Source organism: Saccopteryx bilineata, chromosome 1, assembly GCF_036850765.1.
Source record: "Saccopteryx bilineata isolate mSacBil1 chromosome 1, mSacBil1_pri_phased_curated, whole genome shotgun sequence".
Lineage (NCBI taxonomy): Eukaryota > Metazoa > Chordata > Mammalia > Chiroptera > Emballonuridae > Saccopteryx > Saccopteryx bilineata.
Genome location: NC_089490.1, coordinates 30295900 through 30323385, shown reverse-complemented (window position 1 = coordinate 30323385; position 27486 = coordinate 30295900). Strand labels below are relative to the sequence as shown.

The following is a 27486-nucleotide window of genomic DNA, read 5'->3' as shown; positions in this document are numbered from 1 at the left end:
ATTTTCAACAGGTGGAGTACATGTTGGTGTCTTTTGACCATGAAAATGAAAAGGTCCAGTTGGTCCTGTCTGGAGAGGAAGTTCTTGAAAGTCTACAAGAAAAGGGGGAAAGGACAAACCCAAAGTAAGCTAAAGGCTTATAGTGTTTTTGAAACTATTAGAACTGCTAGAATAGCCTCTTTCCCCAGATGCAAAGGGGACGGGAGATCATAGCAGGTGTGGAGCCCAGGCTCCGGCTGCTGGGGTCTGTGTTCTAATAGTTGGGGAACCTGAGGCAAGTCCCTTCACTTCTCTGTGCCTCAGTTTCCCCATCCGTCGGGTAGGGATAATATCCACCTTTAGGGTGTTGACATTTTCAATATTAATATGTGGAAGGAAGCACTTAGAATAGTAAAACTCAATAAAAAGCCTGTTTGCTATGTAGTATTAAACTGTAACAAAAAATAAATAAAAAATGCCTAGTGTTACTGGGATCTCAAACTATGGTGCCAAGATAGAACTTGCAGAAGGGTTTTGTTTGGCCGGCAGGATGTTTTTTTAAATACGTACTGAAGTGGACAGAGAGGGGCGGGGCCTGGGCTGTGCTTGCCGGTTTGTTTTTCCCACTGGAGTTTGCTGGGCTGCGTGTGAGGTCACACCTGCGCGTGGACCTGAAAGAGCCCTCCAGGCCTCCTGTCCTTTCCTGTGGAGCGGACCAGCCTGTCGGGACAGGGAGAGCCCTGTGTGCGTTTTAGTTCTTTATCAATATTTTAGATCCAGCACTTTTTTAACCCTTACTGTGGCCCCCTGAGGCTATTTATCCTCGCTGCACTTCCAGAAGGGGCACCTCTTTCATTGGTGGTGAGAGGAACACAGGATGCGGATGCATGTGGCCTCGCCACAAAGCACGGCGTTGCTCACGTACAGTACTACTTCCAGTGACGTGGGACGCATGCATCACAGCTCTGGAAGTGCGTTATATGACACATATTCGGTCTGCGGCTGCGGCGCCCCACGTCACCGGAAGCAGTGTGACATAACAGCAGAAGTAGGAAGAAAGGCAGAGCACTATAACCATTACTACACAGTACAATGGCCCCCATACTCCCCCAAATGTACAACAACATAATGGCTCCATAACCTCCCTTTGCCCAAAAGTCTCCCCCCACATTACTGCACGCCATGTTTCCCCTATTATAAGACCCTGTCTTATATTAATTTTACCCCCAAAAGACGGGGGCTGTCTTATTTTTAGTTCCCATTCAAATACTGGTCAGTTTGTTGATTTCAATTTACTTGTTCTTTATTTTAAATATTGTATTTGTTGCCATTTTGTTTTTACTTTAAAATAAGATATGTGCAGTGTGCATAGGGATTTGTTCATAGTTTTTTTTTACAGTCCGGCCCTCCAACGGTCTGAGGGACAGTGAACTGGCCCCCTGTGTAAAAAGTTTGGGGACCCCTGCCTTACATAGTTGAAGAGCTATGAAAAAATTAATGGCCTTTGGGAATTATAAAGGAGGTTTTAAACTCCATACCTGATAGTTTCAAAAATTTTTTAGATAATTTAAAAAAAAAACAAACCAACTTCTAAACATTGAATAGACTGCAGCAAAAAAGTAAGATGGGGTGATATTTTTCCTCTGTAGCCACCCTACACTTTGGAGACCGGAGTACGGGAGTTACATGATTGAAGGGACGCCTGGACAGCCGTACGGAGGGACCATGTCAGAGTTCAACACCGTGGAAGACAACATGAGGAAGCGCCGGAAGGAGGCGACGTCTTTATTAAAAGAAAATCAGGCTGTTTGCACAATAACTTCATTTCCCAGGTTAGTTCCTACACAGACACGCCCCAGCAGCCAGGGCAGAGTGCTGGGTGATAACGGGAGCAAATCACGACCGAGCACTTGACCCTGCAGTTCTCACACTTCAGACAGGTCATTCTTCAAAGGACTGCCTTTGCTAGACTCTATAATGTTAGAGCTTTGTAATGTCACAAGCAAAAATGGCACGCCAGCCGTGGTGGGTGGCCGTGGCCCGGAGCACTGTGGTGAGAGCGGTCGTCTAGCCTGGTGGGAAAGACCAGGAGGACCACTGTGACTGTCAGTGTGACAGCAGCAGCACACCCTGCTGCCCCGCGGGTCTGTCCTGTGCGCAGTAGCCGGTCCCCTGTGACTGTCAGTGTGACAGCAGCAGCACACCCTGCTGCCCCGCGGGTCTGACCTGTGCGCAGTAGCCAGTCCCCTGTGACTGTCAGTGTGACAGCAGCAGCACACCCTGCTGCCCCGTGGGTCTGTCCTGTGCGCAGTAGCCGAGTCCCCTGTGACTGTCAGTGTGACAGCAGCAGCACACCCTGCTGCCCCGCGGGTCTGACCTGTGCGCAGTACCCAGTCCCCTGTGACTGTCAGTGTGACAGCAGCAGCACACCCTGCTGCCCCGCGGGTCTGTCCTGTGCTCAGTAGCCGAGTCCCCTGTGACTGTCAGTGTGACAGCAGCAGCACACCCTGCTGCCCCGCGGGTCTGTCCTGTGCGCAGTAGCCGATCCCCTGTGACTGTCAGTGTGACAGCAGCAGCACACCCTGCTGCCCCGCGGGTCTGACCTGTGCTCAGTACCCAGTCCCCTGTGACTGTCAGTGTGACAGCAGCAGCACACCCTGCTGCCCCGCGGGTCTGACCTGTGCGCAGTAGCCGGTCCCCTGTGACTGTCAGTGTGACAGCAGCAGCACACCCTGCTGCCCCGCGGGTCTGTCCTGTGCGCAGTAGCCGGTCCCCTGTGACTGTCAGTGTGACAGCAGCAGCACACCCTGCTGCCCCGCGGGTCTGTCCTGTGCTCAGTAGCCGAGTCCCCTGTGACTGTCAGTGTGACAGCAGCAGCACACCCTGCAGCCCCGCGGGTCTGACCTGTGCGCAGTACCCAGTCCCCTGTGACTGTCAGTGTGACAGCAGCAGCACACCCTGCTGCCCCGCGGGTCTGACCTGTGCGCAGTAGCCAGTCCCCTGTGACTGTCAGTGTGACAGCAGCAGCACACCCTGCTGCCCCGCGGGTCTGTCCTGTGCGCAGTAGCCGAGTCCCCTGTGACTGTCAGTGTGACAGCAGCAGCACACCCTGCTGCCCCGCGGGTCTGACCTGTGCGCAGTACCCGGTCCCCTGTGACTGTCAGTGTGACAGCAGCAGCACACCCTGCTGCCCCGCGGGTCTGACCTGTGCGCAGTAGCCGGTCCCCTGTGACTGTCAGTGTGACAGCAGCAGCACACCCTGCTGCCCCGCAGGTCTGTCCTGTGCGCAGTACCCAGTCCCCTGTGACTGTCAGTGTGACAGCAGCAGCACACCCTGCTGCCCCGCGGGTCTGACCTGTGCGCAGTACCCAGTCCCCTGTGACTGTCAGTGTGACAGCAGCAGCACACCCTGCTGCCCCGCGGGTCTGTCCTGTGCGCAGTACCCGGTCCCCTGTGACTGTCAGTGTGACAGCAGCAGCACACCCTGCTGCCCCGCGGGTCTGACCTGTGCGCAGTACCCAGTCCCCTGTGACTGTCAGTGTGACAGCAGCAGCACACCCTGCTGCCCCGCGGGTCTGACCTGTGCGCAGTACCCAGTCCCCTGTGACTGTCAGTGTGACAGCAGCAGCACACCCTGCTGCCCCGCGGGTCTGACCTGTGCGCAGTAGCCGAGTCCCCTGTGACTGTCAGTGTGACAGCAGCAGCACACCCTGCTGCCCCGCGGGTCTGTCCTGTGCGCAGTACCCAGTCCCCTGTGACTGTCAGTGTGACAGCAGCAGCACACCCTGCTGCCCCGCGGGTCTGACCTGTGCGCAGTACCCAGTCCCCTGTGACTGTCAGTGTGACAGCAGCAGCACACCCTGCTGCCCCGCGGGTCTGACCTGTGCGCAGTACCCGGTCCCCTGTGACTGTCAGTGTGACAGCAGCAGCACACCCTGCTGCCCCGCGGGTCTGTCCTGTGCGCAGTACCCAGTCCCCTGTGACTGTCAGTGTGACAGCAGCAGCACACCCTGCTGCCCCGCGGGTCTGACCTGTGCGCAGTACCCAGTCCCCTGTGACTGTCAGTGTGACAGCAGCAGCACACCCTGCTGCCCCGCGGGTCTGTCCTGTGCGCAGTAGCCGGTCCCCTGTGACTGTCAGTGTGACAGCAGCAGCACACCCTGCAGCCCCGCGGGTCTGACCTGTGCGCAGTAGCCGAGTCCCCTGTGACTGTCAGTGTGACAGCAGCAGCACACCCTGCAGCCCCGCGGGTCTGACCTGTGCGCAGTAGCCGAGTCCCCTGTGACTGTCAGTGTGACAGCAGCAGCACACCCTGCTGCCCCGCGGGTCTGTCCTGTGCGCAGTAGCCGATCCCCTGTGACTGTCAGTGTGACAGCAGCAGCACACCCTGCAGCCCCGCGGGTCTGACCTGTGCGCAGTAGCCGAGTCCCCTGTGACTGTCAGTGTGACTGCATCCTCACTCGGCTGTAACAGTTGCACCATCATGTGTGTTTGTTTGCCTACCAGCAAATGGTGATATTGGTGGCCAGTGAAAGGGTCACCCATTGAAGGGCTGGCATCAGGGCCCCAGGGCACTGCCGACACCTATTAACTGTGAACAGGGAGGGGCCAGTAGGTCATGTGGGTATTGTGCTGAAAAAAAATTTTAGATTTGTCATCAAATCTAGTAATGGCTAAAAGTTTATTAATAAATATCAAGTAAATATCAGTAGTGAGATTATGTTCTTAGCTAACAATGAGGGACATAATATGCTACAATCGTACATACTTAGGACCGACAGGTAAGAATACAGTTCTACCAGATCGTCAGTCTGATTGGTCTGTGCTAGATACCTGTCAGAGTGTGACAGGTAAGGCTACGTCTTCAAAGTTCAGAAGAACTGTGTGTATTGGTTTCTATGTCCTGACACACTTTGAACTATTTTCATTACTTTTTTTTTTGTTTCATGATAAATGTCCATAATGAGCAACACAAGCATTCAGAGTCATACCATTGGTCTCAGGAAGATACTTGAATGAGAATTTTCATTTTTTAAATTTCCATTGTCACATCTAAATAGTTGAAACCTTAAACAACACATCAAATATTGAGAAACCGTCTCTTATTTTCGGTGATGCCTTCATTCTATTCGTGTAGGCCGCTCCGCTCTCCTTGCCGGAAACAAAAACCCCGGCTGGGTGAGGGTGGGCAGGTTTGCTCGGAAGAGAACTGGCATGTTCCTTTGCCCCAGTGTTTGAAGCAGGAGATAAGGAAGTCATGACTGCCATTCGCTTGGATACCTGAGGGTCTGTTCCATGCCAGAACCGTGCAGTGAGCAGACGAGATCATGAGTGGAAGTAGCAGTCTCTCCCTCCCTGGAGCTAGTGGGAGAGGAGAAGAGGAATCATACCCACAGATCCGGTGCATGTGGAGTTGGGCAGGGAGTGAGTGAGGAAGGGGCGTGCAGCGGAGTGTCCTGTCTGGGTGACGGCTTCTGCACGGCAGAGGAAGGCCGCTTGCAGGGAGGATGATGGGAGCGATGTCTGAAGTTCTAGGAGGAGTTGAACATGAGTGGAGAGGGAGCAGCATGGGCACAAGTCCTAGGGTGAGTCGACCCGAAGGACTCGGGGGTCCTGAGAATGAAGTGGAATTGTGGGGTGAGGCGACACTAGGCAGTTGGCGGGGCTGACGGTGGCCGCGATCCTGAAAGCAGTAGGAAGCCTTGGGAAGATGTGTTGGGTGGACAGCACCATGTCTGGTTCTGCAGCCCCAGGGGAGAGAAGGAGGGCCCCCCCTCATGGAGGTGACAGAGCCTGTGGGCAGCAGGGCCTGGATGGGAGGGGCTGGTGGACGTGGGGAAAGGGGGTGGATCAGGAGCAAACCAGCAAGCCTGTGGGCGGCAGGGCCTGCATGGGAGGGGCTGGTGGACGTGGGGAAAGGGGGTGGATCAAGAGATGGCAAACCAGCAAGCCTGTGGGTGGCGAGAGGAGATGTCAGGGCTGTTGAAGTGATTATAATGAAATTCAGAATAATAAAGGCAGAAGTAGGTTGCAGATGTCATTTGACAAGTTTCAGTGTACTGAAAAATTCTTAAATTTTCCATTTTATCTCTTAACATTAGAGGGTTCTCCTTTCGCTTAATACATTTTTTTAATTTTATTTTAAGTTTTTACTGATTTTAGGGAGAAGTGAGAGAGAAAAGCAAGGGGATAAGTGGGAACCATCAACTCATAGTTGCTTATCGTATGTGCCTTGATCAGGCAAGCCCGGGGTTTTGAACCGGTGACCTCAGCATTCCAGGCCAGCTCTTTATCCACTGCGCCACCACAGGTCAGGCTCATTTAGCAAATTTTTAAAAAATGAGGTTTGTAATATAAACCGGAATTGTTTTATCTTATAATTTAAAATTCAAGAATGTATAAATATGTAGTATTGTGGCAGTGGTCCACAAAGGGACATTTTTGATTAAACCTAATGTGTCTTTTATCTTGTAAGAATGGCTCTATATGAATCAGTTGCCACCCTGACCCCCATTTTTTAAGATTTGAGGGACAGTTGAGACAAGTTTTATTCTAAAAAATCTTGTTTGTTTTTTAAAGCCTAGCCAAATGTTTTATAATGGGAAGGTATTTTTGAAATTGCAAACGGAATAAGAACAGTATTTAGCTTTAGAAGCCTCACCTTACTTACATCTGTAGTGAATGATAAATAAAGTTTTATTTTGAGATCAAGAGTAAAAATAGCACTTGTTTTCTTAAGTGTAAATAGTATGGTTTTTCTCTGTAGAGAGGCAGAACTCTAGTGTGGATTGTAGTCCAAAACAGTGGTCATATGACAATTTAAATTTAACAAACGTACAGAAAATGAAGACTTCAGTTCCTCATGCACCCTGGTTGCTCTTCTGTGCTCAGGAGCCCCGCGTGGCTGGTGATGACCACGGCGGTGTGAGCGCAGGGACTCCCAGTGTCCATCGTCGTTGCAGGAAGTTCTGTTGCAGAGTATGGCTCTCGGAGAAAAGCAGTGTTGTAGGTGGCTAGGGATCTGAGGTCTCGCTTGCCAGGTCAGCTAGTTCTGGTTGGCCAAGAATTCCCCAGGTGTAAGTTCGCCACTCCCCCAAAGGACTTTTCCTAAGGTTGCAGACTCACAGCACATAGCTGCAGGAGTTCCCAGCAACCGGGACTGTTTTCTAGGTAAGATCAGCAAATTCAGTTGCTGGTCACAGGAGAGTGGTGAGCCAACAGGTACTTCGAGTTATAGAAGGGAGGGGTTGAAAATAAGTCTGGGTCCAGTCTTGGCTCTCAACCAGAAGCCTCCTGTCACTGCTCTACAGCCCTGACAAGAGCCTCCTTTGTTTTGTTCTTAGTAACTTCTTAGCCTTCGTCCTCCTTCGCAGCACACTTAACAATGACTTGAACATTCTTAACTCGAAGATCCGGTGGCGTCACCGCAAGGGCTGTGGACCTGGCGCTGTACGTTTAGGGGAACACACAGAGCTTCCTTTTCTGAGTCGGAATGAAAGCTCCTTCAGGTCAGATAGGTAGTAGGGTCGGCTTTCAGACTTTAGGGTGAGATCTCGGGTGGATGGGGTCACCTGTGGAGACACTACTTAATCTTGAGGGATTCGTGAGGCGACCTGTGGAGGCAAAACACTGGTGACCCCTTTCACATTCAGAACCCTAGCAGGAGGTTGCGGGCAGTGGCTGTGTTCAGGGTCAGAAGATGAGCGGAGAGTTTAGAGCAGTGAAAGAGGAAGCCTCCGCAGCCATGCCCCATGACAGCGGATGTGACCACGGGCCGGCTGGGACCTCTGTGCTGTGGGTCACTGCTGTGGAATGAAGAGCTGGGTACTGCGTAAGTGGGTGTAGACCGCGAGCGAAAGGAAGTTCTCGGATAAGGTCATTAAAGGGCTGGAATCACAAAAGGAGATCTTGGTGACTAAGAAAATACAAGGAAGTGGTTGTCATGGGGCACTGTATTCTCAAAACATCAGTGTGCTTGGCCTGCTGAAAAGGGGCGTAATAGACACGAGCTATTTTAGCAGCTCCAGTGATGGCGAGGCACAGTTAACTTTTGATGAAAAAGCCTATCCATTTAGTTCTTGAATTTGTTGTAGATTAGGCTGTTCTGGGTTCACGCTGCCCGAGTGCAGACCCAGCCCAGTCGAAGGAGGCGCTTCCAAGTCCCTCTTCTTTCCGGATGAAGCCATCAACAAGCACCCCCGCTTCAGGTGAGTATGGCTTTGTGTTTAAACACAGGTGCCCCTCACTCAAATCCTTGCCTTCTGAGAGCGTGAGAGTCCTGCCCAGGAATCCTTAGTGAGCATTTACTGGATTCTGGCTCCTTTTGAAATTTACCAGAGAGGACAGCAGACAGTATACATGTATATATATAAATACATTCACACACACACACACACGCACACGCACGCGCACACACACACACGCACACATGCACACATGTTACGTGCTCAGTACCCCCAGGGCTGTTTGACTGTTGCTTTTCGTGCCAGGCTTCACTTGCCCTTTTCTAACTCATCTTCAAGTCACTAACTTAGCCTCTGCTTTCTCTTTTTGTGAGTAGATTCTTTTCTGTCCTAGTTATTTCTACTTTTCTCTTCCCCTGTGAGCTACCACCAGTATCTGTGATCTACTCACCCCACTCTGTGTCCCTTGGTAGTAAGGTAAAATGTGTACATGATTTGTAGTTTAATTCTTGGGCTTTAAGTTGCTTTGGGGCTCACATCAGTCTGATCCTGGCTTTGTACCTTGAGTGTCGCCCATCGTCCTGAACCGAGGGGCCTGGTCTAAAGTTAGGACCTCTCAGCATCAGTTTTTTTTGTTGTTGTTGTTGTTTTTGTATTTTTCTGAAGCTGGAAACGGGGAGAGACAGTCAGACAGACTCCCGCATGCGCCCGACCGGGATCCACCCGGCATGCCCACCAGGGGCGACACTCTGCCCACCAGGGGGCGATGCTCTGCCCCTCCAGGGCGTCGCTCTGCCGCGACCAGAGCCACTCTAGCGCCTGGGGCAGAGGCCAAGGAGCCATCCCCAGCGCCCGGGCCATCTTTGCTCCAATGGAGCCTTGGCTGCGGGAGGGGAAGAGAGAGACAGAGAGGAAGGAGGGGGGATGGAGAAGCAAATGGGCGCCTCTCCTATGTGCCCTGGTCGGAAATCGAACCCGGGTCCCCCGCACGCCAGGCCAACGCTCTACCACTGAGCCAACCCGCCAGGGCCTCAGCATCAGTTTTTAAAGAGGCCTGCACACCTGCCATATGCAGAGTCTTCTGGGTGAGACAAAAGATTTGTAGACATAGTTTACACAACTTCAGATGTTATAGTATGCTAAGGGGAAAACAGAGCTATTCAGCTACAAGAAAAGATAGATTATAACTGTCAAAAAATGGTAGCACCAGGTGTACTCTTTGGAGAAATGAGGGTGCTTCCGACTAGGGATCAAAGCAGGCTTCCTGGAAGAGGTGGCACTTAAGCTTAGTCTGCAGCAGCACTGCCCAATAGAATTGTAAGGCAAGCCACAGACAATGTCTTAGATTTTCTAGTAGCCACATTAAAAATAAAAAATGTAGACTTAATTTTGTAATGTTTCATTTAACCCTACATATCTAAAATACTATTTCAGCTCATAACCTCAGTATTTTAAAAGTATTAATAATTTCTTTTTTGCACTAAATTATCAAAATCGTAAATTGTGTGTTTTACCTTCAGAGTATAGCTTAATTAGGACTAGCCACATTTCCAGTGCTCAGTAGCCACACTGGCCTGGTAGCTTCTGGATCAGACATTGCAGGTCTGGAGGGATAAGCACTATTAAAGCTGCGGGTTGGGGGTGGGAGTAATGAGGTGTTGGGGTTCTGTGGAGAGCAAGTACTAAAGTTGGGTAAAGTCTTGGTTAACATGGGAAGTGTGTTGAACGTGCACCGTGAGACCAGCCCATGGCAGACTCTAAACACCTGATCTGCGAGTTCTGAGGATTGAAGTAGGGATTGCGCAGCGAGAGAAGGGGCTTCTCGAGTGAGCGCCCAGGGAAGTGTTAATGCAAAGCCTCATTGAGAGGGTCCCTCTGAATATCTTGAGCCACATAAATTATCTATAGAGTGCCCTCAAAATTAGTTGCAATTCGTTTACTTGTATTTGATCAAATTCTTCTTTTACAAAACGGGTCTTTGGTGATGATCTGTGACGTCTAGTTGTCTGTTTCAGCACCCTAACAAGAAATATCCGACACCGGCGAGGAGAGAAGGTGGTCATCAATGTTCCGAGTGAGTCCACGGGGAGGTGGCGGTGGGAGCGCACCCTGCGGGCTTGGTGTCTGGTCCTGGGCGCTCACCCACTTCCGTTTTGTTTTTTTAAAAATACAGTATTTAAGGATAAGAACACACCATCACCGTTTATGGAAACGTTTCCTGAGGATGACGAGGCGGCGAAGGCGGCGAAGCCCGATCACATTTACATGGACGCCATGGGATTTGGGATGGGCAACTGCTGTCTGCAGGTATGCTTCACACGCAGACGCGCCCCCACCCTTTCTGTTCGGAACTCCTCTTCTTTACATACTTGTTTTCTTTTGTAAAATCCCATCTAATCAGGTTGAAATGGTAGCTAGCTACGATGCCTTTCTGAAAACCAGCGAAGTTATGTAGGAAATTCACCGGAAGCTATTCTCTTGACAGGACTGACAGAGTCTAACGTGCACTATAAAGATAGGTAGTGAATTAACTTACAGTGCGAACTCCTTACTCCCAGGGCATTGTCTCTGTCCTTCCTCCATGCCTGATCTTTGCTGCCATCTAGCGACGGCCTGGCTTTTTTTTTTTTTTTTTTTTTTTTTTTTTTTTTTTTTTTCCCCCATTTTTCTGAAGCTGTAAACAGGGAGAGACAGTCGGGCAGACTCCCGCATGCGCCCGACCGGGATCCACCCGGCACGCCCACCAGGGGCGACGCTCTGCCTACCAGGGGGCGATGCTCTGCCCATCCTGGGCGTCGCCATGTTGCGACCAGAGCCACTCTAGCGCCTGAGGCAGAGGCCACAGAGCCATCCCCAGCGCCCGGGCCATCTTTGCTCCAATGGAGCCTTGGCTGCGGGAGGGGAAGAGGGAGACAGAGAGGAAAGCGCGGCAGAGGGGTGGAGAAGCAAATGGGCGCTTCTCCTGTGTGCCCTGGCCGGGAATCGAACCTCCGCACGCTAGGCCGATGCTCTACCGCTGAGCCAACCGGCCAGGGCCGACGGCGTGGCTTTGAGGTTGTAAACATGGCTCCGATCTCTTATTTCTGAAAATGAACTCTGGTGAATGCATTCCAGTGATTTTGTAATCCAAGAGAAGGACTGTTCGGATTTTGAATTTTCATGGGCGTGCAAGGCCTTCTGGCCGTGTACAGAGAAGAGCCACCAGCCCCCGAGTCAGCCTTGCCCGGGTGGGAGAGCACAGAACTCCCTCGCAGCACGGGGGGTGTATTTGGGCCGTGGCTGTTCCAGTATTTGGGTAACTCCCTTCGCTTCTTTTGGCCTCAGTTTTCTCAGCAGCTGAAGGAAGGGTTTATGTTAAGGCCCCTTCTAGGACCCGCTCCAAGCTAATACTTATTTCATTGTTTATGTTAACAGAAGTATTTGTCTTAACCTTTAATTTGTTTAAAAGCCTCTTAACAGGAGTTGAAAATGGACATGTTCAAATTGAAAAAATTCAAATAAAAAAGAAAGAGAGGCTTCTTGTTATTTTCCAAGGAGATTTTATCTGCTTCTAATTATCTTAGCTGATTAGAAGCTGTCCCTGGATCAGTGCAAAGCCCGGCCCCACGTCAGGCCTCTGGGCTGCAGCCCACGTGCCCCCGACTCAGGCCCAGAAAGCCCGCTCTCCTCATCTCAGACGGCTGCAGCGTAGACACACACATCTTCTCGCACCTATCTCAGGTGTGTTTATTTTGACAGCTATGTGTAATCAAAATTGGTCGCCAGAATCAGAGTCTTCTTCCAAGCTTGTATGGCCAGAGGCCGCTGTGACCGCGGCCATGCACATGCAGGTTCCCATTGAATTTGGACAGATGGTAAAGAAACAGCGGAGCCAAAAAATGGTGGGCCCTTCCTTTATTAAAGTCTTGCAGCAGCCGATGAGTGACACATGGGGAAAACACTTCCCTTTTCATTCAGAGCTCACAAAGCCCTGACACATTCTCCGGTTCCACAACTGGGAGAATCTTCTCCAGTTCCTCCTAGAACCAAAGGCCCCCACCAGTCTCAGTAGGGCTCCCAAAGCCCTCAGCTCTGGTTCCCCATCTGCTCACCTTCTCTCTATGCACAAACTGGCTTCTCCCTCAGCACTCTGCATTCTCTCTGCTCTCATTCTGCAAACATGGCTTCTTTCTGCCTCTTCTCTCTTTCTTCAAAACTTGCTGGTGCAAAAACCTCTCCTCCAGCCACCATTAGCAAAACAATGGCCCTTCCCAAGCAGGAAGGTAATTTGCAATTTCACAGAACACCTATACCTGGCACCCAGCCCCCAATGCAAACTAGAAATGAGCAAACATGAAAATCATATTTTACACTTATTTGACCAGCAATGCTAACCTGGTTTCAATAGCCATGGCCAAAGATAAAATATTTTTTTTCTGGCTCACATAAGTGGCATAAAGCATGTGGCTTATAAACAAACACAGGCCAGCAAGTTTCCTCACAGATGGTCACACCTCATAAAAAGATCGTCTGACTGCACCTGCATATCTGCTTTCCTATCTTAATGGTTCCCTGTGGAAATATTTGTAATTAAGCTCTAGAACTTACAGTTCAGGGCTTGAAAACTGGATGGGTGCTTTGGAGCACTGCTGGCCTTTTGCTGGTTTAATGTTAAACCAGGGTGTTTGCCAGGGACGCACAGGGGCTCCGTTCCAAAGGGCTGTCTGTTCTTTCACTTGAAATACTGTATTTATACAAATAAATGTGTTCTAATGGTAGGGAGAGAACATTTTTATAGCTAGTAGATAAGTTTTCTGTCCAATTTAAGCGTTGTCATGGGTTTGAGATTCAGTTGTTTTTTTTCCTCAATGGCACACTCAGCACCCCAGTTTCAATACTCAGAAAAATCGACACCAATATTGGGAAGTGCGTGGCAAAGGAGACACCTTCACAATCAACACAGAAGTCCCTACTTTGAATCTCTTAAGTGGAACACTAGAAACTGTTTATTGCAGTAAAGCAGAAAAAAATAATAGTTTTAAAGTAATTTAAGATTAATGGAAAACTTACTTTACAAAACAGAATTTCATTTTAACCACATTTAGATTCTGGGACTGGGGGGTGATTTTTAGGAGTCATTTGACGCGTTTTTGTTGCACGTTCATGCCTGTTGTGAGAGGCATCCCCACCTTCAAGAAAATCGTGTGGCTGCAAAACTGGGTTGTAGGCAGATTTTAGATTTAGATGTTTACGTACCTAACATCTATTTTTCATGCTTCCTTTTTCTTCCCCTCTCATCAGTTTCCCAGTGAAATTGTTTCTCTTTATTTACGTTAAAAGGATACTGGAAGCCAACTGTTCGTATGTTTATACCTTTCCTGAGTGCTGGAACTGTTTTTCCTTCCCCTCTAAAGCCATTATCTGCAGTGAGGTTGCATTTGGTTTGGTAATAATGACTTACCAGCACAGTAAATATATAGATGTAAAATAACTAAGTCACTTTACTGTTGGAGTTCCAGGTGCTAATTTTCTTAAGCATACTTTCCTAGGGTTGACTTTTCTAGGATTTGCCTGTGGGTTGTCTAGTATGCACTAGGCTGGCTAAGAGTGTCAAAAACTGAAAAGAAAAAAATGTTCACCATAGTATGTTTTTAAAGACAAAAGGAACAGATACATTCTAAAATACCCAAAGAGACAAAATAGGACCTGAATAAACTAGAGATGTATATTCAAAAGAATTCAGCAATCAAAATTGTTGGGGAACATTTAGGTCCTTGTCATTTCAATCCCTGTTAATTTGGCCTGTAGGGTCAAAGTTTTTCAAGTATCTCACCATTTTATAAAAATAAAACTTATTTCTCCCCCCTTCCCATTCTCTTCTTTAGTTTAGCATCCTCATTCCTGCAAGATACTGTATTCATTTAATAAACATCTAGTTAAGTACCAGGTAGGTGTCGGACACTGTCCTACACACTTGGGACAGAGAACTCAGGCCAAGGGGCCCCGCCCTCCTGGAGCTCTCAGCGGCGGGGTCACAGCAGAGAAGTGTCAAGACCTTCCTGCCATCTCCCACGCACAAACTACTTTCTGAGTCCCCACGTCTCAGAAACTCCCCTTCAATCCCTCTCAATCTTTATACATTTTAAACTTGGATACTCTTATTCGTTGATGTCTGTGACACAGCTCTTCTCCATGTTGAATTTGTAATGGCTGGTTAACTATTACATTTTCACGAAAACAGCTTTAAAATAGGAATTATAGGAAGATCGGGACACAATAACTTGGTCAGATGATTGATTCCCACAGTTTCCACACTGATATGAAATGCCACCGTGGTTCAGCAGGCGCATCTGTGACTTCTCCAGCAGAAGTTCTCAGCTTTTAAAAAATGCGAAGTTGAGACCTAGCTAAACCTACTGCAGCTAACATGTCGAGGTTCACCCAGGTTCCTACACCAACCCTACATTCGAGCTGTCATTATTAAATAATGAACTGTTCCCATCTTGCAGTTATGCAGGTGTGCCGACACAGCCACGATTTGCACCCTCTGCTCCGTCCTCTGCTTCCAGTCACTGTTTAGGGATGATGTGCATTAATCATTATGTGGTCTTTTTTTCTGCCTGACTCTTAAATGTCCTACTTGCCCATCTTGTGCAGACTCGGGGTGATCTGCCTATCATATGAGCCTGCTCCAAATACTTCTCCAGCCCACGTGTTTCTTCCGGGCACCAGCCCGGGGACTTAGCCACTCACAGGGCTTCTTGGTCTGTCTGTCCCTTGTCTTCATAAGCCCTTTGTTCATGGTGTCTTTTCTGTCTGTCCCGGAACACCAAAGCCAGATCCTGAGTCATACCTTCCCCAACTACAGCCCCCCGGCCAGCAGCGACTGCTGCTTTGGTGCTGCTCTGCACAGCTTTTTCTTCGACGGCCGGCAGTATTTGAACTGTTCTGCTCCCTCCAGTTTTGAGCCTTCCACCCTATTCCTCAGACTACCACCAGTGGGCTTTGAAACCCATGTAGCATCTCTGAGTCCCCAGCCTACCACAATTTCTGTAACCCCTCAGCCAGCGGGTGTGAATGGGGAGCTCTTGAGAGAAATGAGCCCGTCGAAGAGGAACTGCCTTACTGAACTTCGTCATTTATTTAGTGTCTTATTTTTCTTTCTTGACTTTTAAAATTCTATTTAACCTAGGAACATGGTTATTAATATGGTAAACATGATTAAATAACATTTTCTAGTAAAATTCATCTAAGACAGCTTTTAAACAAAACTCCTGTAGTAAATGTTTCATCAGTGGAATGACTTACACACCAGGCCCCTCCCTTTCCCAGCCTTCTTCTCAGACTTCACTCCGGGGTGAGGATGTTAATGATTCTGTTGTTAATAACCTGTAATTCTTAAACAGGTGACATTCCAAGCCTGCAGCATATCTGAGGCTAGATACCTATATGATCAGTTGGCCACCATCTGCCCAATTGTCGTAAGTAGAAATCACATCTTACTTTAAATACTTCTTTGTATAAAATAAAGACCGCATGTGCAAAATTTGCTGCGTGTGCTACTTCAGTCCCGTTCAGACTTCATTCAGAAATGAACAAACACAGATAATATGTAGATTAAGAGCCAACGGACTAAGAGTAAGCTGCAGATGTTTACTGTTGCTAGAAGAGATTTATGTGTTCAAGCATCAAGTTTGAGTAGAGCCATCTTCTCCCAGCCTTCCTGTCCTCACATTATACATAGGATGATTTAAATGGATCATATGCCAGGATTTGAGTCCCTTCCAGTGTGTTTCACTATGAGAACCAGGCACAGATGGTGTAATAGAGCTCTGTGTGGTTTGTGTAACTGATTCTTGTCCAGAGATGATTGCATGGAACTCTTTTCAGCATGTAAGTGACACTTTGAACCTGCAGGTGCTGACTTCTGTTTGTTTTCAGATGGCTTTGAGTGCTGCGTCACCTTTTTACCGAGGCTATGTGTCAGACATTGATTGTCGCTGGGGAGTGATTTCTGCATCTGTAGACGACAGAACCCGGGAGGAGAGAGGACTGGAGGTGGGAACGATTTTCCTTAATAGCCTTTGTGTGTCATCCAGGCAAAATGGAGTTATTGTAACTACTTTAGATTTTGAAGTTTCTCTTCAATTTTTGTCTTAAATAGGTCTATGACATATGGGAAGAAATTTATGGGTTATAAACCTATCTTTATGGTCTTTGGCTTTATAGTGTTTGTTTTGGGGTGACTATGTGGGAAACATGATTTGGGTGGGGAATTTTCATCCTATTTTGAAATCTGTATTTGTTTTATCTTCTAAAATTAATAATGCATTTTTTAAGTCATTCGATGGCTGTTTTTACCAAAAGGCTTTTTGGCGCTACATGAGTGCTTTGTAAATGATGCTTTCTGCTGTAGAAGGTGTATTCTGTTGTCAAAGATATTTTTACCCACTGAAGGGTCAAATTTAGTGCCTCTTGTTTGCATGTTGAACTGTGACCTTGCATTTCTCCAACCAAGAGTGTCTTATCAGAACCACCTCTGGAGATCTTTAAAAAAAAATAGACACATAGGTCCATCTTAGACCTGATAACTATCTCTAGGACTGTAACCTTGACATAGGTGTTTTCAAAGGAGACCTCACAAGGAATTCATATGTCATGTCCTCAGCCAGGGTCACACTACTGCTGCTCACGTCTTTATGTAGTTGTCCATAAACATGCTTTCTAAAAATAAATGAACTTTAAAGGAAAACATAATTTTGATAGTTTTCTTTCACAGTATAAGATTTTAGCATGAGGGGGAGAGAGAATCTGTCCCTGTCTGTGTTGGTCTCTCTCTCTCTCTCTCTCAGAGGGGACAGATAGGAAGGGAGAGGGGTGAGAAGCATCAACTCATAGTTGTGGCACCTTAGCTATTCATTGATTGCTTTCTCGTATGTGCCTTGACCCGGGAGGGGGCCTCCAGCCGAGCCAGTGACCCCTTGCTCAAGCGAGCAGCCCTGCGTTCAGGCTGGGGAGCCTGCGCTCAAGCTGGATGACCCCACACTCAAGCTGGCGACCTTAGGGTTTTGAACCTGGGTCCTCAGCATCCCAGGCTGACGCTCTATCCACTGTGCCACTGCCTGGTCAGGCTTCTTTTTTTTTTTTGCTGTCAACTGTGACATTTATTTTCTAAGCTTAATAAGAGTGGACATGATCTGCTTTCAAAAGATAGTATATTTAAATGTTAATTTGTCTCCAGGGTTTTTTTGTTTTGTTTTTTCAAAGACAGAGAGATTCCAAGAGAGGGACAGATAGGAATGGAGAGAGATGAGAAGCATCAATCATTAGTTTTTCATTCCGTGTTGCAACACCTTAGTTGTTCATTGATTGCTTTCTCATATGTGCCTTGACCGCGGGCCTTCAGCAGACCGAGTAACCCCTTGCTGGAGCCGGTGACCTTGGGCTCAAGCCGGCGGGCTTTTAGCTCAAACCAGATGAGCCGGCGCTCAAGCTGGCGACCTCGGGGTCTCAAACCTGGGTCTTCCGCATCCCAGTCCGACACTCTATCCACTGTGCCACTGCCTGGTCAGGCTGTCTCCAGGGTTTTTAAATGTAATTTTCCCTAGGAATACTTTTCATTATTAACTGCTTTTTCAGTTATGTGAAGGTTGGATATTTCTATATCATTATTATATATAAAAATATGACATTTTAATATAATTATTTGGAAGTATTCATTTCTTTCCAGATGGTTTTATATGGTATGCATTTTTTTTTATTTTAGCCACTGAAGAACAATAACTATAGGATTAGTAAATCTCGATATGATTCCATAGACAGTTACTTATCCGAGTGTGGTGAGAAATACAACGACATCGACTTGACAATAGATAAAGAAATCTACGAACAACTGTTGCAGGAAGGTGAGCGTCCGTGCCTTTTCCCCCTAGATTTGATTATACAACTTTAGTTCTTCAAAACTCTCTTAAACTTTTTTTTTGCTGACTCCTGGTCTGGTTTCTGTTTTTAGTGTGAAGTCTCTAACTTTTCTTAGGAGGCTGCTTGTTCCTAAAGTTTCAAGTTCCAAATACTTGTGAGATCTTCTAGACTTTTAGCAAAAGGAACTTATTTGGAGGTCTGTATCTAGGTCCCCACCAGTGCCCCGACAGGCATTGTGTAAGTAGCGACTACGGCCCTGGCACTTCCCCAGGGCCCGCAGGATAAAATCCCGGGCGACCTGAGAGTAACGCACAAACCAGCCACTGCCTGAGCGCTCAGCTGCCCTCTCCTCCACACTCCATGAGCCGTCCTCCCGCTGACGGGACTCCGCAGTGGAGTCGCGAGCTTTGAAGTGAGTCCGGGCCGACCTCTCTTTGCAGGCATTGACCATCTCCTGGCCCAGCACGTCGCTCATCTCTTTATTAGGGACCCACTGACTCTGTTCGAAGAGAAGATACACCTGGATGATGCCAACGAGTCTGACCACTTTGAGGTATTTCCTGTTTTAAATGCATTTTATTCCTTTAACCGCGATAGAGGCAGTTTTCTGTACCAGTGAGAAGTTATGACTGTGGAAACCCCATCTGCCTTTCATGACCCAGTGCAGAGAAGAACTCGGAAAATTTTAAATTGGTTTAAAGAATTTTATGATGACTCCTACCTCTTACAGCTCCGATTCTAGATTTCTTGCTCAGTGTTTTCTGTTGTTTGCATAATGGTGAAAAATTCAGGCATGCTGCATAAAAACAACGTGGCCAGCTATTTCAGAGCTGCTGACGTACCCACCACCTTGTGTTAAACACTTGCTATTTGTTTTCCTAGCAGGTCACGCTGCAAGAAAAGCTTAAATTGTACCTTTTTGTAATTGTAATTTGAAGAGTAGTAGGTATGGATGGTGAACTGTCTTTCCTTGTTAAATATCAAGTCATCGTACTGTTTTCTTGGGCCTATGGAAAGTTGGTTTTATTTTCTGCCTTTTCATTATAGAATATTCAGTCCACAAATTGGCAGACAATGAGATTTAAACCTCCCCCTCCAAACTCAGATATTGGATGGAGAGTGGAATTCCGACCTATGGAGGTAAGACGCACACGGGCAGGAACTGACCCCACGCACCTCTCTGACCGCCGTCCCTTCTGCGGCTTTTATCAGAGTCTCCTAAGTTAATCGGAAGGCAGTCCGAACCAGTGTGTGTGTGCTCTGAGCACATCCGAAGGCTCAGGAGGATTGATTTCTGAGAACAGGTTGTGGGCAGAGGGCTCCCAGACCCAGGTGGGAAGCGAGGGGATGATGTGGTCCGAGGGGCGCCCTGTCGGGCGCTGGCATGTTTGTGCGGCTGGTCCCTAACTCGCTTGGCTCCTGCTCGTCTAGGTTCAGCTAACAGACTTTGAGAATTCTGCGTATGTGGTGTTCGTGGTGCTGCTCACTCGAGTGATCCTTTCGTACAAACTGGATTTTCTCATTCCACTGTCCAAGGTAAGGACGTGTCTCAGTGTAGCAATGGGTCCAGATCGCTGTGGATTTACCCTGTTCATTTATATATCACACTCATTTTAAACCTGCCCTCATTTAGATTGTCCACCTTTTAGAATGAAATGCTTCTTCCTCCACCCTAGTCTCTTTTCTCTTGAACCTAACGTTATGCTACAGGTTTGGCACTGCATGGGTGGGGACTCCTGAAAACAGTGCTCATGGTAGTTCCTTCCTCAGCCCACGGGAAAGGGGATGGTGGGTGGAGCGAGCTCCACAGGTTGATGTCACTCTCCCCAGAATCTCATTTTGGGCAAGGCACTAAAATTAGGACGGAGGGCAGGGGGTGGTCGTCCGTGTGCCGGCTGGAGATGTCTCCGCAGAAGGCAGACGGCAGATGGCGTGGGACTATCAAAAAAACAAGGCATCAAGGACATCAGCCCGGCCCAGTAAAACACAAAACAGGGAACCTTCTGGAAGCAGTTTTCTGGCAGAGCTTTGGAATAGTTCCAGGCTGTGGCTCCTGGCCCGCAAGTCTGTTGGCACAGAAGGTGACTAGGAAAGATGCGCCCAAGGCAGAGTGCCAGTCTGCTGAGGTGTCGGGGCAGAGGGAGGGCACGTGGAGCGGCGCTGTCGCAGCAGGCCTGGGAGGGGGACAAGGGGACAAGCCAGCGCCTGTGCCCTCCCCCTCCACGAGGGGGCGCCCGGCCTGCCCTGTCCCACCCACACACCCTGAAGGGAGCCTGCTGTCCACGTGTCCCTGCCTGCTCCCTTCCCCTCCACCAGGGGGCGTCAGGCCTACCCTGTCCCACCCACACACCCTGAAGGGAGCCTGCTGTCCACCCCCAGGCCAAACGGGACCCATAGCCCACATGGGCATACCTGCTGAGGAGAGCAGCCCACTAAGGCACAGTCTGTGGAAGCCACTAGTCTAAGCCTTCGTTTACAAGTGTGAGTAGATGTCTGAAAGTCAAGGGAGAACTAAGGACTTTCAACAGCCTTAAAGGGAAGAGCACAGCTGGGCCTGCGGAGTATTATCCTCAGTGAAACACAGTTAATTCCAGGAGAGGATTCGAAGAAATTCTCCAAGGGTCACGCGGACCGAAGAGCATTTGGAGAATAGTTGTCAGAGACAACACGGTGGTCACACTTCTGATGCTCAGGATTTGCGCCAGTAGAGCAGATGTTGCTGAAGATCAGAGTCAGGGAGATTCACCCTGGCAGGGTGGCAAAGAAGTGGAGATTATGGGGAAACTGAAACATGGAGGGTTGCTCTGGAAAGTTCGATGTTTGCGTAATAATTTGGAAGAAAAGAAAGAAGAACCCAAACCTAGGAATTTCTGAATCTCAAAGAAAAAAAACACCAGCTCTCTGGATAGGAGACAGAATTGACAATGGCTGCCACAAGGGGGGACATCAGTTGAGAGTCTCATCTGCATTTAACCTTAAATAATTAACAGAGATCGGGGAAGGTCTTTAGAACTCGGAGCAGTTCAGAATTACCGCCATTGAATTCTCTTCTCAACCAAAACTATTCTTTAAATTTCAGGTAATTCCAACAAAACTTAAAAAGTTATTAAGGCTAAAAGTATGCCAGTAGTCTTATTGAGTGAAGGGATGGCGGAGATGGATGGTAGATACTCTTTAGTGCGTGACCTTTAGAGAAAATTTGAAAACTACTTACAAGAAAAATTACTGATAGTAGAGGAATAAGATCGGCTACTTTCAACCTGCTCGCTAAACACTGTGGGGAAGGAGCAACTGCAGCGCCCCCACGGCCGGTGTGGGTCCGGGGGGGTGGGGAGGCGGCCAGAGAGAATATAGTGGTTAAAAAGACAACAAACTTGAATAAACTCTCCTATTAAAAAGCTGAAACCGATGATATAAAATAGCAACGAAATGGCATATGTTGTTTGCATTATGAGGTACCTAAAATAAGGACAAATGTGGAAAATAGAGAGCTACATGGTGACCTTATAAAGAGCTAGCCAGAGTGATAAATTAATAACAGAAAATGAGGTGGGCGGTGGAAAGAAGAAAATGAGACCGAGAAAGCCAGCTGTCTGCTTCTGCGTGGGAACGGGCTCATGGTTCCCTTCCCGCTGTAGCAGGCGTTTCTCAGAAGCGGAGACGCATTTAGAGGCGACGTAGCGTGGTGAGCTCTGGCTCTGGAGTGCTGAACTTGCCTATGCTGCTTACTAGCTGGAGAGCCCGGCGAGTTACTATCCCGGCGGTGCCCCAGTGTGCGTGCCGAGGGGGTAAGTGTCTGTGCTGAGACCTTGCGGAGCCGTGGCGGTGAATGACCCAGTGGAGTGCCCCGGGTGTTCCTCAGTGACTTGACAGGTCACAGAGGAGAATAAGGAGGGCAGGCAGGACGCAGGTTAAATGACATCGGTGCTGAGCTCGGTTGTGTATCCTGTCACAGATCTCATACCATGGTGCATCTTGTCAGGTGCCCTGAGGAAGATTTACCAAAATTGATCAAGAAAAATCTGTTGCAGAGACATTTAATTAGTGGACACTTCAGATGTTTTCCAACTAGATTTCAGATTAAGTCAGAACCCGAATTTCAGCCTGGGCAGGAGAGTGGCTGGCAGGGTGCATGAAGCCAGTCCCGGAGGGGGAATTGTACCACGACATGCTTTAAACGAGAGGTTGAAGAGAAACAGACCTGAGCAGTCAAAAGTGAGGATCTGAAGAGCAATAGTAAAATACACACTTTTTTTTCCTTTTTGTATTTTTCCAAAGTGAGAAGGGAGGGGGGGCAGGCAGACAGACTCTTGCATGCACCCAACTAGGATCTATCCAGCATGCCCAGCCGATGCTCGGCCCATTTGGGGCATTACTCCAGTTGCAACCGGAGCCATTCTAGCACCCGAGGTGGAGGCCATGGAGCCATCCTCAGTACCAGGCCAACTTTGCTCCAATGGCCTTGGCTGCAGGAGGGGAAGAGAGAAACAGAGAGGAGAGGGGGAGGGGTGGAAAAGCAAATGGGTGCTTCTCCTATATGCCCTGGCCAGGAATCGAACCTGGGACTTCCACATACTGATGGTCTACCGCTGAGCCAACCGGCCAGGGCAATAAAATACACTATTCATTAAAATGAATGCATAAAAGCAGAAACCAAAGATGGTGATTATAACTTCAGGACCAAGAAAAAAATACTAGAAATGAAAACAACCAGGGTGGTGTTTTAGACTATTTGAATATGCTCCTAGAAGTATCTCAATTGTTCAAGTCATGTGTGCCTTTAAAGAAAACAGAAAACAGCTTCAAGAAGAGGAATGAATGAGTGTGATGCAGAGGCTCTGTAGTTGGGCTTTATCCTGTCCATTCCAATTCAGTGTAGCCCTCTAACTTGTGTCTTATATGCTGAGATTCCCCTAAGTCAGGGTCGGGAACCTATGGCTTGCGAGCCAGATGTGGCTCTTTTGATGGCTGCTTCTGGCTTTCAGACAAATCTTTAATAAAAAAAAATAACAACATTAAAAATATAAAACATTCTCATGTATAAAACAATCCATTCATTTCCTGCCTCTCATGGTCATGGCTGCAGGTGGCTGGAGCCAATCACAGCTGTTCTCCAGGACAATACCGAGTTTTTATTGGATGATGTGTAACATACCTGGGTCGTTGTATGGCTGTCACGGAATTACATTTTAAAATATGTGGTGTTCATGGCTCTCTCAGTCACAAAGATTCCTGACCCCTGCCCTAAGTTCTCATTGTAGAAAATAAGGGACTACTAAGAAGTTTTAAAAGTTCTACCTTGTGGATCTTACAAAGTCATTGGAGAGGTGGAGAATTAACAGATGAAGAGTTTAAGTTGACATGAAGAAGTTGACAGGGCCAGGACCACCGGTGGACAAACGGCACTGGTGACCCTCTGGCCCTGGAGTGCTTGGACAGCCCGCCTTTTCCTTGCCCGCGCTGAAGCGAGGCGGCAGAGCCCCGGGGGCGGGGAGGGCAGAGCAGGGGACTGGAAGTCAGGAGACCTGGCTCTTTCTGTCCTTACTGGGAGCTTGGACGAGTCTGTCCTGCAAAGGGAACCAACCACAGGCCCTGAAGACAGACTTCTCACAAGGTTCTGTCTTGGGCGCTTTGAAATGCATGCAGCCTACCTGATTATAAGTTTTTGTTTTGTTTTTTAAGGTAAGCTTCCTTAGAATTTCCCCTTGTTTATTAAAAAGCACCTCCCAGTTTGTGATTGAGTGACTCAGGCCGCAAGCACATAAAATGACAAAGCCTTCCTCCCCCGAAGGCGTGGGCAGGACAGACTTCCTGAGGGAGCCGAGTCCTGATTGCAGAGGTGAGGGAGGCACTAGAATGTGGTGACTTAGCCCGAGTATTCCTGCCCCCAGGTTGACGAGAACATGAAGGCAGCACAGAAACGGGACGCTGTCCTGCGGGGACTGTTCTACTTCAGGAAGGACATTTGCAAAGGTATTCCGTTCTCCTGGATTTCCCGGGTCACTGTAGCCACAGCCGGCCACTAAGGCCACATGGCTGTCTCCCTCAGCAGGTGGCAACGCCGTGGTGGACGGCTGTGGCAAGGCCCCGAACAGCACGGAGCTGGCCGCGGAGGAGTACACCCTGATGAGCATCGACACCATCATCAACGGGAAGGTAGGGTCCCGGGGCGCGCGGCGCTGCCCAGGCCAGCGGGCAGGGCGCTAATGGTATTTCCTGCCTCTTGTAGGAAGGGGTGTTTCCTGGGCTGATCCCGATTCTGAACTCCTACCTTGAAAACATGGAAGTGGATGTGGACACCAGATGTAGTATTCTGAAATACCTGAAGCTGATTAAGAAGAGAGCATCTGGTATGGTATCCTTTGCTTGCTTTTCTTTCTTTTAAAAAAAAAAAGTCTCATAATGTAGGCAGAACCTCACAATCGTACAATACTCGGTTTCTTAAAGACATCTTGTAAAAGATGCATTTTACGTATTGACACCTCTGCGCCGGATATACCTCATAACCCTTTGATAATCACAGTTTAATGAACAGTGCTTTTTAAAAACCGGTTCATAAAACAGGGGCGCATCTCTAAGTCGACAGCATCATGCGTGATGTCAGACAGGGTCCTAGCTGCCTGTTTGTCCTTTAAGTCCAGCTGTGTTCATTGTGCGCCGGCACGGGCTCTCATTATAAGGCTACCGGCAGGGTAAGGAAGGAACACAGCTCGGATGCTGGGCCCTCGGCCTGCCTGCATACAGCGAGCCTCTGAGGACCCCTTCTTGGTTAGCTTTGAGGGGCTCACATTGGCCGTGCCCACAGGAGCTGTCTGCGGTGACTAACGCAACAGTGACAATGGGGACAGCGTCAATATTGCACTTGAGGCTGCTGTAAACTTTCCGGAGTCACAAAGGATATACCCCCCAAGTGGTGCACCTGCCAGTCTCCTCATTCACTCTGCTTGCCATTCTTCGTTCTTGCCACCTCTTTGACCAGGGATTGCTCTGGCAACTCGGGACCTCCCGTCCTCCGAGATTGTCCCGTGACTGCAGCCAGCATGTGTGTCAGCCCTCCTGGCCGCACAGGAGGACACGCCCTAGCACACATGCAGTGTTGGCTCCCGTTTCTTATGAGCTGCCAGTGTCATTCACCTAACGGGTAGCAGTGTGGCGTGCATGTTTGGTAGCCACCAGCAACCTAAAACTCTTTCCCAAGAGGAATTCTTCAGCCACTACGGAGAACATGTTTTTCCCAACCCCTGCCATCTGGCTACATGGAAAGGTCAAACTGATTTTTCTTCATGATCGTGTTTGTCCTGGCCACTGAACACAAACTTATTTCTAAAAAGCACTACTATGAACTTAAAGGGTCTTAAAACCTTTTTTTTTTCCCCCAGGAGAACTAATGACAGTTGCAAGATGGATGCGGGAGTTTATTGCAAACCATCCTGACTACAAGCAAGACAGTGTGATAACTGATAAAGTGAACTACAGCCTGATTGTCAAGTGTAACCAAATTGCAGATGAATTATGCGAATGCCCAGAGTTACTTGGACCGGCGTGTAAGAAAGTGAAATACAGCGGGAGTAAAAGCGACCCTTCCACCTAGACGCTGTGCAGAGGACAGCTGCTGGCGGTGGCGGAACGGACGGCAGTCCTCGGCCAGAGGGTGGCGTGAAACCCAGCGACAGGACTGGACTGTGTCCTGGGCCCGGGCCAGAACGGGGCTTAGAGGCGCCCTTCAGTAGATAAATCTAGCGTTTATACAGTGAACATGTACATAGTAAAGTATTTTTATGATTAACAATGTATTTTAATAACATATCTAAAGACATTGTGGACTGGCTTGTACATTTTTCAGTCCTTACTCTGGAGCAACAACTGTCTCGGCAGTTTGTGAGTGTAAGATATACCAGTCATTGTACTGTACCTGCATTCCAGAGTTCAAAATGTTTACTGTAAAAGTTTTTTAAGACTTTACCTGGGACCTGATTCACTGAAATGGATCACTTCACATAAAGAAGATTAACATGACAGACTTTTTAGAGTCAGATATCCTTTGTTTTGTACATAAAATCACTATTGAATCAATGGAAGGACTTCAGGGGTCACCTTGGATTTCTGGCACCTTTTCTGTTTCCTTTGTAATCAGAATCGCTAACCACTTAGTTACCCTGCGCTAAGCTTTCACCACCAAGTAAAATCCACTGAATTGAAGGTTGTAATGAAAGGTACTTTTCCTTCTTTGTCTGTTTAAATTTGAAGATTCAGGCATTAAGGATAAAGAGAATGCTGCAGGAAGTATTAACCCTGAGTTCACATGTGATTATTGGGGGTGATTTTTTTTTTTTTTTGTGGTTTGTTAAAGGGGGGTGGGGTTCTTCCTGTGCATAACCTGCAGAGGATTGTCAAAAATGGCACCGGCTCTTGTGTGTGGGCCTGTTTATTCCGGTCGCTGCTGTATATTTAAATTTGCAGATCAAATGCAGTTGCAGGAGTTTGTGCTGTTAGTTTCCAGTAAGCACACGGACGGTGTTCCTCTGAAAGCCATTTGCTCTGATTTTACCTGGTGGATACTCTACTTGCTGCTTACTGCCTTCTTTATGCAACTCACAGATAGATCATGACATGCACTGAGTGTGTGAATCAGGACCCTAGATGTTTAATTGTAAATAATTTAAGTTTCACAATTGTTAGAGAATTTTATTGACTTTTTCTCCCAATTGGTTAAAAGTCTTACCTGCTTTGGAAGTAACTGTGTATAGTAGATTATGCACACCTTACCAGGCACCAATGTGTCACCTGTAATGCTACTTTTAAGAGATTGTGATAGAGCTGCTGCCGCTCAGCCTGTTTATGTACAAATATTAGGGTTTATGCTACATTTCATACATGCATTTTGGAGGATTAAGGAATACCTGTTTTTCATTTGCAGTTTGCTTGTAAATCAGGTAGTAAAAATGCAGATAAACTAAAATGTTTGTGGTATGAGGAAATAAAAGAATTAGCCTTCTGAGAATTCGTGAATGTGTGAGTTCTGCCACTGAAGGGATGGTGGTGGGGTGGTTTTTTTTTAATTAGCTCAGATACTCTGAAATTATTTGTGATCCTCAGATGTTTTTAGAAAGAAGCACAGTGATAGAAACAGATGCCTCATCTCCCCCAGCAGCCGTCAACCCCTGTGGGGAGGGGAGGGGGGGACCTTAGCTGAGTCAGAGGTCCCACGGTGGGTGCCCAGTCACCGGGCTGTACTGCACACTCCCGCCTAAGCCGGAGACACTGACGGAGAATCAGCCAGTGGGGCAGAGAGCTGTGCTCAGCCAGTGGCCTTGAGTCACCTCCCTTCTGATGTTCTTCATGGAGCCTATCGACTTTCCTCAGAGCTGTGCCTCTCATCTGCCTGGTCCCAGGGCAGAGCCCGTGGAGCTGACCTGTGCACCGC

General features: G+C 48.2%; 1 protein-coding gene across 3 annotated transcripts in view; it reads left to right on the top strand.

Moving 5' to 3' along the window:
• GCLC (glutamate-cysteine ligase catalytic subunit) overlaps positions 1-27063 on the top strand; it is a 54753-nt gene extending 27690 nt beyond the window's left edge. For 2 of the 3 annotated variants that reach the window (XM_066252691.1, XM_066252700.1), the window contains exons 2-16: positions 12-124; positions 1629-1811; positions 8073-8186; positions 10178-10236; positions 10336-10469; positions 15548-15622; positions 16083-16199; positions 17908-18046; positions 18503-18615; positions 19110-19202; positions 19494-19598; positions 23954-24035; positions 24112-24218; positions 24292-24412; positions 25442-27063. In XM_066252691.1, coding sequence (XP_066108788.1) covers positions 12-124; positions 1629-1811; positions 8073-8186; positions 10178-10236; positions 10336-10469; positions 15548-15622; positions 16083-16199; positions 17908-18046; positions 18503-18615; positions 19110-19202; positions 19494-19598; positions 23954-24035; positions 24112-24218; positions 24292-24412; positions 25442-25653 — 1767 coding nt within the window. In that variant the 3' untranslated portion in view covers positions 25654-27063. The remainder of the gene's footprint in view (positions 1-11; positions 125-1628; positions 1812-8072; positions 8187-10177; positions 10237-10335; positions 10470-15547; positions 15623-16082; positions 16200-17907; positions 18047-18502; positions 18616-19109; positions 19203-19493; positions 19599-23953; positions 24036-24111; positions 24219-24291; positions 24413-25441) is intronic. The other variant, XM_066252697.1, reaches the window with a different exon arrangement.
• Positions 27064-27486: the final 423 nt, after the last annotated feature.